We start from the raw sequence: 16,571 nt of genomic DNA on the forward strand, positions 1-16,571 counted from the left end.
AAATAAAATAAAATAAAATAAAATAAAATAAGATAAAATAAAATAAAATAAAATAAAATAAAATAAAATAAAATAAAATAAATTTAATTTAATTTAATTTAATTTAATTTAATTTAATTTAATTTAATTTAATTTAATTTAACATCGAAGGATTTGTGATTTGAAGTTGTAAAGTGTTACCACAATATTTGCAGATAAATATATAAATAATCAGCAGTAATGAAAACTAGTCAACTAGTATCCTGAGTATAAATTTATTTATAGATTTCTTTTTCCATTATTTTGAAATTAACCCTTTCATGCATAAATTATTTATAATCATATCCAGATTCTTTAGTTGTTTTTTATTCCTTCAGATTGCATGTCACGTGAATTTTTGTAAATATCAGTGGATTGTCCATGCGTACAATACCATGAGTCAAAAAGGACACAACATTCTACCTGAAATACATAAATAAACCTTATACTGTGTTTATAAATAAAACTGTGTAACATTCAGGTCTAAAATATTTAATTCTGATAAACAAAATGATAGAATCTTTTTTCTATAGATCAAAATATAGCAATATTCTTGACATTGATGCAGTTTACTACTGTTGCATGCTTCAGCTGATTTTGGAGGTAAAACAAATATCTTCAATTAAAAAGATATATTTTTGGAAAAAATAAAAGCCACATATTACATAAAGCCACATAACATAGTTTATTTAATTTGGGATTTTATGTGTAGCTTTTGTAAAGATATTTTGAAAGATCTACCACAGACATGCTGCACTGAGTCAGAAAAAAGTGACTTGGAGGTGACAGTTTATATTTTCCTAAAATAGCCTTAAATAGATTACACTGGGAGTATGACACTGTATTACATCATCCTTATTATTATCATTATTATTATTATTATTATTATTATTATTATTATTATTATACTTCCATGCTATGATTTATATCAGTGCCCCTGCAGTTCACACCAAGCAATGATTCCCTGTACTCTCCCTCCCTCATTCTTGTTGTTGTTGTTCTTCTTCCTTCTTTCCTTCCTTCCTTATATGTTCTTCCTTTTAGACACAAAGTCTCAGTAGCTTTTTTCCTTGACAGCCAACACAAGTGATTATCTGTCATATTTAACAGTTTGTTATCTCATCTTGCTCCACTGGGCTTTTTTCACTTATCACTTATAGCAGAACCATACAGAATCAGGTACGTTTGTAAAATAACGTACAGTCCTGTTTAATTGGATTCAAGTTACTGCAGAGTGCATGAAGTGCTGTCATTTACACCCTCATTTACCAGCTGAAAGTTCTGGTGGGAAATTAAATACTAGTCATGGGAATTGTAGTCTCTCAACATGGTGGCATCAATCCTCAAATGTCACGTCTAGAATGGATAACTAAAGTCACTTTTTGAAATAAATTAATGAATATCAAGAGTTCCGATGATATATTTGATACTAGAAAAGAAACACTGTGAGGTTAGTACTCATAGATTTAGCACAGTCTCATCTGGTGTAATCTAACTGCCATGCAAAGCTGGGAATACATGTTCATCTGTGTGGCTCGCTGCCAGCATTAAGTACATGAAGTTGTGGGGTAATATGGTCGATTCCCAGTGACAGCATAAGTCTATGCTTATTCTGTCTCTTACAAACAGTCATACAGATCACATAAAATAAAATTTTAAATTTAGATTTGCTATTGGAGTGGTTTCTGTAATTAACAGCCAAATAGAAGCTTAAAAGCACTTATAATTCATGAACCACAGATTTCTTAATTTTAGAAAATATACTATATACTATAATATACTATAATAGTCTATATTTAGTTTAGGGACTAAAGTTTATCACTTTGCATCACAAAGATGCTGAATTTTGAAACTAACAATACCTCCCATAAATTCAGCCCCATCATTACATAGATAACATTTTTTTCTTTCTTTTAATACTCATGTGACTTCTAATATAGGGATAAAGAGGATGGCAACTGCTCACCAGTGGCTTAAGAGCCACCATATGTCAAACACCCCCAGAAGGACCTCATCCTTCAGGCTTTCCAAAACATCCTGTACAGATTTACAGGGGAAAATCTGAGCTTGACATTAAGAACAGCACTGCTACATCAACATGAGCTTCAGCACAGAAGAGAGAGGAAAACCTAACACACAGGACTATAGAGTCTACTTCAGTGAGTAACCTCATATCCTGTACTACATAGTTCAACAGCTTTTTAACTTAATCATTTATATTCATTGACATTATGGAGTATTATCTGTACAGATCATTTTAGGATCTATAATATTGTCTCAATCTGTTGTTTTCACCATCCGTCTTTTACTGATGTGTCATTCATACTCGAGACGGTTCTTTGAGCCAGTGAACAGGAGGAGTGCCAACTTGCATACAGTATATCTGCCATTTTTAATTTCTTTTTCCTCTTTTCTCCTTTTTGTGGATATAGACAATGTAGTTATTCCTGCTGTGTAATCAAAATGTGTCCATGAAAACTTTTTTTTAACATCTGGGCTGTTCATAAGCATAAATTGTGTGACACGTGTTTGACTCTTGGATATGTTTATGAGGCAGAATGACTGAGAGGATGCAGGGATGCTTACTGTATTTTCTGCACATTTGAAGTGCCTTGCTCATTTAACAATTATATAAATAGGTTTTTATAAAATCCAATGCTAAGTAATATTATTTTGTCAATGAGAAGAAAGATTCAGATTTACTGAGACAATTTCAGCAATGGTTAGGCAAAGATGAACAATCACTGGTCAAAATATTGCAAAAATATATGTCCAATTTAGGGGAAAATAGCAATGAGCCATTTGGGATCTGAAAGAGCCAGTTCTTATTGTGAGCTGAATGAATGCCAAATGAATTCCCATCACGAATGTTAGTGCTCCTTAGTGCTGTATAGTGATATACAGTATATGTTATGATACTGTAGCTATTTAGCAGTGTTTAACAGAGACAGTACTGTGTTATAGATGAACAATAGCTTCCTTCATGGAAACAGACTCAAAGAATCATCAGTTTGTGACAGTAATGGTTCAGAGAATAGCGTTTTAAGACTCGGACACTCAGCCAAATAAAAGTAACCTCATATAATTAGTCATTAAAGACAGTTCTGATTTAAATGAATTCTGAATTGATTTAATTAAATTTTAATTTAATGACAACTTTTTCCTTCTCATTATTTCAGACATCAATGTAAACATTTCATGTTTCAGGAGTAGCTTATTATTGATTGTCTATGCATGCTATCAGATCAGGTGATGAAACCAACTCTCTTCACAGAAAACTCAGATGGGAAATACATATCTCCATTCCATGACATTTCCCTTTACGCAGATGAGGCCAAGGTATGTAGATTTTTATTTGAATTCTTTTGTTTTACATGCAATTGTTGAAATGTAAAGTGAACAACAGCTAACTAAATAATCCATTAATCACACTAATAAATATCTGTTCTGTCTGTAAGAAATGCAGAATAGTCTTCTATTAATATCTATTCTACTAATGATTCTTTCCATGTTCTTTTTACACTCTGCCAGGATTATATTTATTTATACCCTTTAAAACAGATTAAGTGGCATAAATAGTGAGAAAGCAGAAAAAAATTGTGAAACTACATACTTTACAACTTGCTAAGCTGCAAAAGTCATAATTTAATCTGTCATCGGGCTTCTGCTTAACAAACTTTTAACTGATTTTTACCAGAATATCTTCCATGCAGTTGTTGAGGTACCCAGATGGACAAATGCAAAGATGGAGGTATGGATCACTCTTACTGCTAGTGGATATCACTGATAGGAAGCATGATGGCTTGTCTGATATCTGTATATTCTGTATATTTTCTGTATTGCTTCCTGTGACAACATTATAGTTTTAAAACCATGGCATGCCGTTCGGCTCTGATCAAACATCACCTGCAAATACAGAGTGATCTCTGTCACTCAGTCAGATGATTACATCACGTCTTGTACTCTTATCGGCAAGCTCATTAAAGTTTTACACATTTTATAGAAGCATTTCAACGCTGCATGAGTCAAGACCTTTATGATTGTATTATGCATTAGTTTAACCGTTATGTATTTGGGAACAAAAGTACACTGACTTTGAAAGATGACATACTTTTTAGATCTCTAAAATAATATCAGAAACATGATAATTGCTATCTATTATTTATTAACATTATAATTACTTATAATTACTTAGATTGCGACCAGAGAACCACTGAACCCACTGAAGCAGGATGTGAAGAAAGGAAATCTGCGTTATGTGTGTAATATATTTCCACATAAAGGCTACATATGGAACTATGGAGCTCTCCCTCAGGTCTGTTTGTAAACCATTTTACAAATGTAACATAGAAGATGTTTAAGTCAAACATACTTCTATTGGTGTGCAAAGGGAAAAGGACAGATTTATAGCCTTGGATTTATAGATTTAGAACTACTGAAATGATAAATTATTAAAGCATTAGAATAGATGTGCTGCTGTTACCTGACTCACCTCAGAAAGCGTTTAATAATTAACATGAGTTGTATTTGGTGTGTTAGATGAGAAAAAGTACTAAACTATATGAAGGTTTTTTTTTTGTTTTTTTTTTTAACATCTTACAAAAGTGACAATGGGATTGTCATATACAATATTAACTACAATACAGTATGTAATTTCCTTTCAGTGATTAAATATGTTTATTGTGTTTGATCTCAGTAAGTCCTGTTTTATCCTGTTCTTCTTCCTAGTCTCTTTCAGATGATTTGATTTCCTTTCTCTTTCATGTTAGACATGGGAGGATCCAGGACACACAGATGAAGACACAAAATGCTCTGGAGACAATGACCCCATTGATATGTGTGACATCGGTAACAAGGTAAAAGAAATTAGAATGATAAGGAAATGGGATTTAAGGAAATGGGATTAATACATTCTGTTTGTCAGTTCATTGATAAGAACAACAAATGGCATGTCTTCTCCAGATTAAAAAAAAAAGGTGCAAGCACAGATGAAATAAACTCTTAATCCCATAAACTACCAGGATTCATCAACAGAAGCAGACTTACAATCCTCACTCCTGTAACTTCATACAGATGGGTGATAAATTAAAGGAACAACAACATAAAGTTTGTTAGTAAGGTGTTGGGCCTCCACAAGCTGCCTGAACAGCTTCAGTGCATCTCGGCATAGATTCTGCAAGTCTTTGGAGCTGTACTGGAGAGATGAATAACACTCTTCCAAAAGATATTCCCTCACTAGGTGTTTTAGTGATGGTTGTAGAGTGCAGTGTTGAACAAGTCACTCAAAAATCTCCCAGTTGCGTTGAGATCTGGTGACTGTAGCAGGTCATAGCATATTATTTACATCATTTTCATCTTCATTAAAGCATTCAGTGAGTCCTAGTTCCCTGTGGATGTGGGCAGGGTCATCATCGAAGAGACCACTCCCATAAGGTTTCATCATAGAGATGTTTCCCTCTAATGGGATGATCGTTTTTTCTATTAATTTGTTACCTGTCTGCATTTTTCCTGGTAGTCTCCCTGTGTCACTGAATAATATGCTTTAACATGAACAACTAAACAACAAGCCAAGAGTTTCAGGGAATAAACATATGTCAACTTTCATACAATAGCAATTTATTCAACTATAAACAAAGAACCAGCTAGGCCAGAAATGAAGCCCTTAATTCTAGTAAATTTGTCAACAAATTATTTTCAGCTCATTTTCCTTTGAACACATTCTTGTCTGTCATTCTGATTGTTTAACCTCCTAAAATACCTCCCACTCATTTCTGCAGGTCTGCTCACATGGAGAAATCATCAGGGTGAAAGTGCTGGGAATCCTGGCACTGATAGATGAAGGAGAAACAGACTGGAAAGTGATCGTGATTAATGTTGAGGATCAGGAAGCTGATGACTTTAATGGTGAGCTTCTGAAGAAATGTCAATCTGAACTTACCAGGAACTCAGTTTCCAGCTCTGCATGTCATCATTTTTTACAGATATTGAGGATGTAAGGAGGCTTAAGCCGGGATACCTGGAAGCCACGGTGGACTGGTTCAGAATGTACAAACTACCAGATGGGAAACCTGAGAACCAGTTTGCATTCAATGGTGAATTCAAGAACAGGGTAAAGTGAATATATGCTTCATGTTGAAAGACAAATTTTAAATAATTTTTTTAAAAAGAAAAGGGTACCCTTTCACAGTTCACTTTGATTAACAAGATAACCTTTATTGTTTATTGCCAGGACTTTGCCATTAAGACCATAAAAGATACCCATGAGTATTGGAAGGCATTGATATTGAGCAAGACTAAAGCAAAGGAACTTAACTGGTATGGCAGCGAACAATCAACCATTCTCTACTAATATACACTTACATATTAATATAGTTTGAATAAGAATAAGGGAATGATATAGCAGAGGGGAAACTAAACACCATACACAGCAGAGTTAGTGGTTTGTATTATCTCTATATAATTGAACGATTTATAGCATATATATATATATATATATATATACTATAAATCGTTCAATTATATATTTTTTTATATATATTTTTTTATTCTAGGTTATCTTTATATACTACTCCATACCGTATATTCTGTTTATACATTGTATATTATCCATGGATAAATCTGGGCACTGTTGTATATACAGAGCGCATATCTCTTACATATATTTTTGACTAATACTTATATAGATTTATATTTATATACCTATTATAGTTTTTCTATTATAACTTAGTGTAATTACCATTCATATGTTACCTGCTCAATAACCTACTGCACATATATATTTACGTATTCAACTTGCACTTTGTTAACTTGCACTTTGTTAACTACTACTGTGCACAATAGTAGCACAATGCTACTATTTTCATCTATCTATCTAATAAGTGGCAACTAAGCACTACCAGAGAGCCAGTGTTTGGCTCTTGGGCCCCGTAACTACTCAATTAGATATTTAGACTGAATTCTGTCTTATTTCTTATAAAGACTTATCATCTCAGCTATCATAAAGATTGCTTTTCTTCATTTTGGGGTCTTTGACATGACAAGTCATGTGACATAGATCTGTTTGCTAACCCTGCAGAATCTGATGTTAAATTTTTTATTTTTCCCTCTGTGGTGCTTCTGAACCATTCCACATTTTTACCAGTTTATGTTTAGGTAAATATATGATTCTATGACAAATAATGGTGTAACTGCCTTGTTAACTATTGTACTTGGGATAATAGGGTTAAAGTATTGTTTAACATCTCTTTGACATTTTGGTTTGAATCTTTTCTCTTTATGTCTAATGCATTCTCCAGCCTGAACACATGTGTCACAGACAGCCCATATGTCTGCTCTGGAGTGGAAGCCAAAGCCACTGTAGACTCAGTGAGTGTCTTACAATCAGAGCCCAACAGGGGGAGGACTTAAAATAATCATCTCTTGACATCAATGGACATATAGAAAAATTAAACAATTCTACAAGAATATATCTCTAAATTCATTACCAATGTGTTACTGAAGATCTTAGTTAATAGTGAACAGGGAAATCATAATGTCATAATATTTTGTATCTCATGTTGAAATGAAAACTGCTTCATTATGCCAAGAATGTGTTAACAGAATAATATTTCTTTTCCCTCTCAGACAAGTGCATATGGTGCATCAGAGCCTATTCCTAGCTCAGGTATGTAAGCATGTAATCATTACTCTTTACATGAGATTCAGCCCTCACTGTTTTCCCCCAATGTGCAAAGCTAGCAAAACTGCATGTAACACTGATGCAAAAATGTTTATTTAACCAACCCACAGACTAGCTTTATCTTCATTACACATTTCATTTCCAAAATGAATGCAACTGACAGGTTGATTTCACGGTTTTCATTTGATGACACTTATGCCATTCATTTCTGTATTTCCAGCTGACAAATGGTTCTATTACAGCAAGTAAGCAACAAGACAACAGATGACAGATTACTAAATAAGAGGATGTACTTAGCTCACACAGATAATGTGATATATATGTAAGCCAATATGTATTTGAGTTTTAATGATTATTTCTATAACATTAGAACATTTTTGTCTCTTTTGCTTGAGTGTTGTTCTTGGCAATGTGTGTGCTCTAAAATAATACTGAGTATCTTTGGACTTAATACTTATACTGAGTATCTTTTGGATCAGAAAAATGTTGAATAAAAGCTTTACTTTTATGTTTGGAACAGTTGTCTATTTCTACAACAAATAGGTATTGTACTGAAGAAAATAAAAACCTTAGACACAGAGATAAACACATAATATAGGCAGTAAGGCTGAAGCTTTAACAACTTTGTCTTATTTTGTAAATTATTATTATTATTAGTAGTAGTAGAAATAATAGTAGTAGTAGTAGCCGAAGTCGTAGTAGTAGTATTCTGACATAAAAGGCAGATACCTAAGCAACATTTGTTTGCTGTCTAGCAAAAAGTCTCAAAAAGTTTCGAAAAGTTTAACATAACTAACATAACATTAGGTTACATCTTATGAAGTATGTTACCCTCCACTGATGTAAAAAAAAAAATAATAAAAATTTTTTTTTTAAATTAATTAATTAAATTAAAAAATTTCGAACAAGTTCGATCAGTGTTTGTTGTGTCACCTGTTTGTTGTTGTCAGTGGGGCTAGGGAATAGTGCACTTCTGTGTTAGGTAGATAAACTTGCTTGTTCCTGCAAATCTTTACTCTCGTTGTCAGTCCTAGCTGTTTGACAATGATGAAATGAAATGAATTTTCATATTTCCCAGGGATTATTATTCAAACTACCACAAGATTTACCAAGATGCTCAGTTTCACATGCACAGAAGGTCGTGAGTTCAAATCCTGGTGCTGCCACTGCTGGGCCCTTGAGCAAGGCCCTTAACCCTCAACTGCTCAGTTGTATAAAAATGACAAATGGAAGTTACTCTGGATAAGGGCGTCTGCCAAATGCTGTAAATGTAATGTAAATGTAAAATGAAATAAATAACCACACTGACAACAACAACAGTAATAATAATAATAAAAAATGTCGTACTGGGCGGGGCTAAGTGTCACCCTAGTCTGAAGTATGGCCACCCAATATGGCGGACGTTTTTGATTCCTCCAGCACAGTAGATGGCGATAGAAAGTAAAACATGTCCCTGCTCTTACTTCCTGTCGCAGAAGAAGAAACGGCGCCATCTCCCTGTCTCCTGTCTATGGCTACCGCGGACGCTCTGGCACGGCGGTCTAGCTAGCGGCTAATTCATTTAGCTAATCTCCATTATTTATTAAAACTCACACGAGGATCATTTGAGCGGCGCTCGGAAAAGGGCGAGGACACGCAGATATACTGAGCTGGTAAATTTTCAGCAGGAGTAGCTGAGGAATTGGAGAGAAATTAGCTAATTAGTTTTAAACGATAAGGATGTTAATGTTCTGAGGCTTTATCACAGAGCATATTAAATAACGTTGGGATATAAGTTACACAACGCATACATATCATTACTTCAGTCATATATATATTAACACACACACACATTTTTTATATATATATATAAAATGTGTGTGTGTGTGTGGTTTAGCACGGTTAGCTTGTGAGGCCTTGGCCTAGCTGTGAGCTAAGTTAGCTAGCTGTGTAGCCTTGTAGCTAGCTTTCAGTTAGTCCACATTTAGGGAGTCTTTGTTACTGAGTCGCACTGAGTGTTGAAAACAATAACTGTGTAGCTAACGTGAGTAAGGAAAAGGGTTGAGGGTTGAACTACTAACCCGGTGTAGCTAACTGCTACCCCGAGCTACAGATTAGCATGTTCACACAGAAGGGAGGTTCTTGTTAGCATTTCCGTGTGACTTGGCACGTAATGTTGACCCTTCGCCTAGATACACGTGTCAGCTTGCCGGCCGAGGATACAGGAAGAGCTGCAGATTTCAGTGATTCATCCCAGCTCGGGCTCACTAATGCCGCTTTCACTGCACATTCAAGTGGCATGATCGCAGTCTCTGACCCCTTCCTTGTCTGTTTTTTCCCTTGATTTCAGGCTCTACTGTGACAGAAGTGATCTTATATTCCGAGTGAGTAGTTTTCCTCCAAGTCGCCTCAGCAATGTCGTTTATATTCGACTGGATCTACAAAGGCTTCAGCGGTGTGCTGCAGTTTCTCGGTAAGTTTATATCCTTATAGATGAGACTAATATGCTTGCACAGCCTTAAGACACAATGAAAAAAGAACTGTAGCTTGTAGTAACAAGGCATTTAGTTTATGATTAAGTTTAACCCGTTCCTTCCTCCTTAGCAAGTAATAAAGTGCTCAGTAATGTGTGATCAGATAACACAAGGAAGTAAATATCAAGTAAGATCAGTAAATATTTATTCCTGAATGTGATCTAAATATAAGTAAATATTTATAGTCAGGATGGCCAAAATATAACTACTATTTTTCCACAATACACATCATTCATGAGCCAAGCCAAGTTCAGTTTATTTCATTAAAATCTTTACAGAAATATAAAGTGAAATTGATATTTATGAAATTAAAAGATTCTTTTAAAGAAACTGATGAAGAGATTAATAAAGGTTTTTTAATATCGAATAGCTCACCTGTTGCACTGAGCATTAAAAGTACTAAAAGGATTAAAAGCACTAATACCTGATGATATCCGCGATATTCAGAAAAGTGTATAGTGTTAAATCGAAGATTTAAATCTGAAGATATGATCATATCAATATCAGTCCATTCTTCTTTGCCCTTTGAACTGCAATTTTCAAAGCAGCTTTTAGATCCTCATAGTCGCAATATTCCTACAGTCTGTCTGATATTTGTTTTAACTCACATTGTTGGTCGATCTTTGCCCATTTTTTCATGACGTACAGCAGGGTCCAAACGTCTGAGAGCACTAGTGAAAATTTTGCCTTCATTTCTGATTTGATACAACAGTTTTCATTATATTATTGACAACAACTTAAGTGAAAAGTAGAATTTTTGAAATATTTACATGATTTTGAGAGTTTCTTAGTATTTACTATGTCCTGGTTTTGCTTTAATGACAGTGTGTACTTGAGCTGGCACGGACTCCATGCGTTTGTGCGAAACCTCATGATCCATTTTAGATGAGATCCATCAGAGTGTCGTCTAAACACATGCTTCAATAGAAGAGGAAAATCTGATCTAAACTTTTTACAAAGCAGTTGACATGAGCAATATCATAAAATTTACTTACATGTAAATACGGACCTAGAAATAGTGCGGAATCTTGAATATTAAATATTTAATTTTTTCAGATTTTCAGTATGGACACTGCTGTATCTGTTTTTTTTTTTGTTGTTTGTTTGTTTTTGTTTTTTTTTATAATAAGTGTAATTTCATAGACTGCCACCTTTAAATCAGGTCTAAACAAGCCCAAGAGGGTCATGGCAAAATTCAGACTTCTTTTTGACTTTTAGTTCATTTTACACAGTGTTTTTATTCATGATGCCTTATTGTTTGTTGTCCGGTTGCAGGATACACCCACATTTCATTTGTAACTTTTTAGGGTGTGTAAATAAATTAAAAGCAAGATGTGTATTTAGCTCTCTGTTATCCACAAACCATGAGGAATGCAAACTTGTTCACTCCACTGTATGTTGATTACAGTTGCTATTTGGCGTTATCTTATGATAGTCCTACACACTAGATCAGTCTAAGGAGGCTGTGGCATAACATGAAGCATTTTTGTTTTCTTTCTTTAATGGGCAGGTCTGTATAAAAAATCCGGGAAGCTTGTGTTCCTGGGCTTGGACAATGCCGGAAAGACGACTTTACTCCACATGCTGAAAGATGACAGGCTGGGACAACATGTGCCTACACTACATCCTAGTAAATCTGCTTTTTCATCATTTTCACATTAATATCTTTCAAATAATGTCCATTACTGATCCGAGTCTGTCTCTTTAGCCTCAGAAGAGCTGACGATTGCTGGAATGACTTTCACCACATTCGATCTTGGTGGTCATTTACAAGGTCAGACTTATTTTAGTGTAAATATACTGTACTATACTGGCATTAAATTAAGCACGCTGAAACGAGTGCCACTCAGACAGAGCTCTTTAACATCAGTCTCACGTTATTGCGCTGCTGTTCTTCCTGCAGCCAGGAGAGTGTGGAAGAACTACCTCCCAGCTGTGAACGGAATCGTCTTTCTGGTCGATTGTGCAGATCATCCACGTCTTTCTGAGTCCAAGGTTGAGCTCGATGTGAGTTTTTCACCTGTTTGTGTTATTTACTGTTTTACTTTTTGAGGACATAGTTTGAATAATTAAATCACCTCTCAATCTTTGTCGCATGCTCAGGCGCTGCTGTCAGACGAGACCATATCGAACGTGCCAGTCTTGGTGTTGGGGAATAAAATCGATCGAACAGAAGCAGTGAGTGAAGGCATGCTACGGGAGCTCTTTGCTCTGAATGGACAGACCACTGGGAAGGTCAGAATCGAGGACACACACGTACATATTCACACACTCGAGGAATACAGTAGAAACTGTAGCAGACATTGAATCAATGTTTTTTTCCTCCATATTTTGTATTTTGTAAACAGGGTCAAATGGAGGTTACTCTGCATTCACACTAGCAAATATCAGGCAATCGTTTACTTCCTGTGTAATGATGCTAAGTTTCAGTAACAGCTACAAGTGGCAGAGCTGCAGGGCATAAAGGATGCACTAAAGCAAAACATTCAAATGATTGGCTCCAGTAATGTTCTTTCTAGTGCAGGTTTTCCAGTGTCTCCTGAAATCACTGTTCCCACCATTTTAGTTCCACATACCCTTTACGACAATATAATAAGGAATAAAACATAACTTTGCATAACCCTGAAGTTGATTATTTTCCAATAACAGTACGACCTGAAGGGTTTCATTCCTTGTATTCCACAGAAATATGCCAACACTAAGGAAGACTTTTTTTTTTTCCAGTAATGAAATGAAAAATACCACCTCATTATATCAACAATTACATATTTTTGTTTCTTTGTTTCTGTTTATTACAAACCATAGATTATGTGGCCTGTCTGCTATATAGGTCCCTGTGAATTAGCTGTTGCTATAGAAATGAAAAGCTGTTAGATGGAGTATTTTAATAGAAACCTGCGATTTTGCCTCGTAGCTGGCACTACTGTCAGAATTGCTATCTGATTTGACAGTTCAGCAGTATAATATAGTATAAAATGATAAAATATAGCTTGATACTTGCTCATGTGAATGCAGGGTCACGATCATATAATAATTATATTCTTATACTCCCACTTTTGGTCTAATCACACTTTTTTGGTGGTAGATCTGCAGTTTATGCAGATTTTTGCACATGTAATTATTGAACACTGGAGTCTGTACAGTAAAATGTGCAAAGTTCATATGCGTGAACTATTCACAGGCATTTATGATAATTGTCCTCTATCTAATTGTTCAGTCTAACTGTATTTGTGTATTTTTCTGCTCCGGATCTAGCTCAGTATGAGAAACAAGTGGAATGTGATGCGAGTGTTATATTCATCCTGAGTGTTCTGTTTTTTTAAGGGAATCGTGTCTTTGAAGGAGCTGAATGCACGGCCATTAGAAGTCTTCATGTGCAGTGTGCTAAAGAAACAGGGCTACGGAGAAGGGTTCCGGTGGCTGTCGCAGTACATTGATTGAGTTAACGGAGGTTTCTGCTTAAAAAGACTCCTACCTCTGAGTGATGAACTTTAAAAAGAGAGAGACTGAGACTGTGATAAAGGACTAAGGAAGAACATGGTGTATTAGCCTGAGAAATAGTTTTTAAAAACTAACACACACACACACACACAGCATTCCTTTCACCTGGAACATTCCACCCAAATTATCATTTTAAGTTATGTTGTCTGAAGACATTTACAGTATTAAAGTATTTAACACCGCATTTTGGGTCTGATAGCTATTCATGTCACATACGCGCACATACACACACCCCCTCACAAACAGAAGTAGGTTGTATATAAGCATAATGATGGCACTGCTATTACATATTTCACAGATGATTCCCTCTGAATTATTAAAATGATGAAATACAAATTAGTGTCTCGAGTACACCCAGTGGTTCTGTAGTTAATAAGTACCATTAATACATGAACATGTTTTGTCTTAAAACATTAACATTTCTGCTCCACACGAACAGTCTGTGTGAAATGGAAGCTTTATCCATTTCCAATGAGCTTTTCCATCACAAGCACTTGCGTATTTTCCATCCTGCATATTGCCCTTTAGACGTGACTCACACAATAACCTGTAATGTGTGAGTTAAACACAATGATGTGACCAGCTTCTCAAATATCCTGTTAATCAGTACATGTTTATCTTTCTCTTAGATCTTATAAAATCATATATTCAGGAATATACTGTCATATTGTAGGTGTTCATGTTTTGTTGTAACAGATGAGCGTAAACAGGTTCTTCACAGGCTGCAGGTATTTTATGAATATCTGTTGATAGGAGAGTATATGCAGTGGTGAATAGCATATGAATATGATTGTCATCTCTCATTTTATTTTGCACACAATTATTGTACGTGGCAATCTGTACGTCTTTACAGTTGATAACCTTGAACTGCATTCACCGGTATTTAAAATAATTCATTGTGTAAAAAAAAAATCCATCTATAAATATTTTGAACAATCTGATTGTGTTTTGTGTTTTATCTTCTCAGCTTCGGTTAGCTACCAAAATGTGTACGGTAACCTGAACACAGGAACTTGTGCATAAGTGTATTCGGAAAAGAAGACTAATTATTTTTACTTTAAAGTAGATGGAGAGGTTAAGTGCAGAGCTTTCTGCATCACAGCAATAGGAAATGGCATGAAGTATTAGACCTTCATAGATGATTGTACGGTGCCACTTTGAGCAAATGCCAATACATGCTCCTGCAGTGCAGTAAAAATGAAACAGTATGAATTACTGACTGTGGGTAATAAGTATTAAAAAGTGTGTTGCTGCATTAATAAATAATGAGTAGATGGTTATGCCACTGGCAGTGTGTCGTATAAAGCATTTATCAGAGCTACTTATGTCAAACGTGATGTTTACAGTGAAATAAGCTTGCCAAACAATAAATTAGTTGCGTGTCATTTCTTAACTAATACTTGCTTATGCATTTCCTCACCTTAAAGGAAAAATCCACCCTGAACAACTTGCATATTAAGCTTTATAATTATCATGTGATCTTCAATGATGTCAGATTTTTTTTGGATGAAATTCTGAATTGACTCTTCTTTGTTTAAAAAAAAAAAAAAGTCTTTCATCAACATGAGACACCGTCTTGCTTGTCACCTCGTAGATCGCTAACCTGCTGAGCTGAGTCTCAGCCAGACCTCGGTGCAGCCATGTCGTATTGCTGCACTGCATTCTGAAATTTTAAATGTAACGTTTGCTGTCTCCACTCTTTACATTGAATTTCTCACTAATATGACATTCCTTTTGTTTTAAATATTTTTTTTTCCCTATTAAACACCACTATGTGCTCTAGCAATGTTTCAATGTGATATCGGAGTGACACACAGCCACTAACGTCTTACAGGAACATCGAAAATACAGCACCAATCAACAAATTAGCACCAGAATCGATAAATATTTCAATATAAACATATTTATTGTGTTTCAGGGAGGACATTTCCCTAAATAACAGTGCCAGTCCTCATGGGTAAGGATCCTTGAAGTAGTTCCTGTCAGTTTTTGCCCACTCTTTCATTGACTGGATGTATTCACGGGGCCTATTTTGGTGTTTCACCTGCTGACCCATTAAGTTTTCTATGAGATTGAGGTGTGGTGATTTTGCATACCAAAGTGTCCAAGTGTTCCATGGTGCTCACCAAACAAATCTCTATAGCTTTCATCATGGAACAAAGGAGTGCCAGCACAAAAGGCAACCTCAGAGTCTGACTAACACCTGAATATCCAGTTTAATCTAGTTTGAAGTACTATAACGTGCTGCTGTTGGTGGATGAAACCATTTTTTTGTCTAAGGAGATTCCAATACATTTGATACTGCATCTGAAACCAGGTATCACTCTAAAGAAGGGGGTTTCAACTCCACTCTTGAGCTTTAAGATTTGAACTGAGTTTTAAGAGTTTAACTGCCTGGCTTTAACCCTGAATCCATCAGTGTATTTTTTTTTCTTCTCCAGGACTAACACGCTCTGAAACTACAGGAACATTTCTAACTTCCAAACCAAAAACCACTCTCTGCATGACGCTATTAAAATGGCAGCATTATTAAACACCAACAGCTTCTTGTCCTGTTGTCCTCCAGCATCAAACTCTCACCACTGTTAACACCCTGCCATACTCACTGGCTCATTAAGGTCTCTCGATGCTACTTGCATGTTGTTAGAACATAGAAATGTGCAATTTGGTCATTTTCACAGCTCCTTGTCCTATTCCTGACAGAAAAACCAAGTGAGTCCTCGAGTCCAGGAATAACCATAAAGACCACATTTCATCAGCTTAATGTGACACAGCACAGAGTACATCCAATAATCTCTTTTAACCTGCACAGAAATCTAATATCAAACCACTAATATGATTCTTTACACTTATTCTTTGTC

General features: G+C 35.3%; 2 protein-coding genes across 3 annotated transcripts; both read left to right on the top strand.

Moving 5' to 3' along the window:
- Positions 1–1,939: 1,939 nt before the first annotated feature.
- ppa1a (inorganic pyrophosphatase 1a) lies at positions 1,940–8,213 on the top strand. Its single transcript, XM_026915585.3, has 11 exons — positions 1,940–2,177; positions 3,293–3,357; positions 3,716–3,769; positions 4,214–4,333; positions 4,788–4,874; positions 5,796–5,922; positions 6,000–6,127; positions 6,248–6,333; positions 7,314–7,383; positions 7,642–7,681; positions 7,917–8,213. Exons 1-11 carry the CDS (start codon positions 2,117–2,119, stop codon positions 7,943–7,945), a joined length of 867 nt encoding a protein of 288 aa, XP_026771386.3. The 5' UTR covers positions 1,940–2,116; the 3' UTR covers positions 7,946–8,213.
- Positions 8,214–9,184: 971 nt separating this feature from the next.
- sar1aa (secretion associated, Ras related GTPase 1Aa) lies at positions 9,185–14,648 on the top strand. Of its 2 annotated transcripts, XM_026915913.3 has the most exons (7): positions 9,185–9,348; positions 10,026–10,148; positions 11,720–11,839; positions 11,918–11,983; positions 12,113–12,216; positions 12,313–12,444; positions 13,534–14,648. In XM_026915913.3, the coding sequence occupies exons 2-7, from the start codon at positions 10,091–10,093 to the stop codon at positions 13,648–13,650; spliced, it is 597 nt and encodes a 198-aa protein (XP_026771714.1). In that variant the 5' UTR covers positions 9,185–9,348; positions 10,026–10,090; the 3' UTR covers positions 13,651–14,648. The 2 variants fall into 2 exon arrangements, with proteins under 2 accessions (XP_026771714.1, XP_026771715.1); XM_026915914.3 differs by lacking the exon at positions 9,185–9,348 and having other exon boundaries at positions 9,874–10,148.
- The last annotated feature ends 1,923 nt before the right edge of the window (positions 14,649–16,571 follow it).

This window comes from Pangasianodon hypophthalmus, chromosome 12 (genome assembly GCF_027358585.1).
Source record: "Pangasianodon hypophthalmus isolate fPanHyp1 chromosome 12, fPanHyp1.pri, whole genome shotgun sequence".
In the NCBI taxonomy this organism is placed as follows: domain Eukaryota; kingdom Metazoa; phylum Chordata; class Actinopteri; order Siluriformes; family Pangasiidae; genus Pangasianodon; species Pangasianodon hypophthalmus.

Bases quoted from the DNA above. Each gene is read 5' to 3' on its own strand.
- sar1aa (XM_026915913.3), top strand. From the start codon at position 10,091: ATGTCGTTTATATTCGACTGGATCTACAAAGGCTTCAGCGGTGTGCTG. The intron at 10,149-11,719 runs GTAAGTTTATAT...TTTAATGGGCAG, and splicing joins CGGTGTGCTGCAGTTTCTCG to GTCTGTATAAAAAATCCGGG. The intron at 11,984-12,112 runs GTCAGACTTATT...TTCTTCCTGCAG, and splicing joins TCTTGGTGGTCATTTACAAG to CCAGGAGAGTGTGGAAGAAC.
- ppa1a (XM_026915585.3), top strand. From the start codon at position 2,117: ATGAGCTTCAGCACAGAAGAGAGAGGAAAACCTAACACACAGGACTAT. The intron at 6,128-6,247 runs GTAAAGTGAATA...GTTTATTGCCAG, and splicing joins ATGGTGAATTCAAGAACAGG to GACTTTGCCATTAAGACCAT. The intron at 7,384-7,641 runs GTGAGTGTCTTA...TTTCCCTCTCAG, and splicing joins CCAAAGCCACTGTAGACTCA to ACAAGTGCATATGGTGCATC.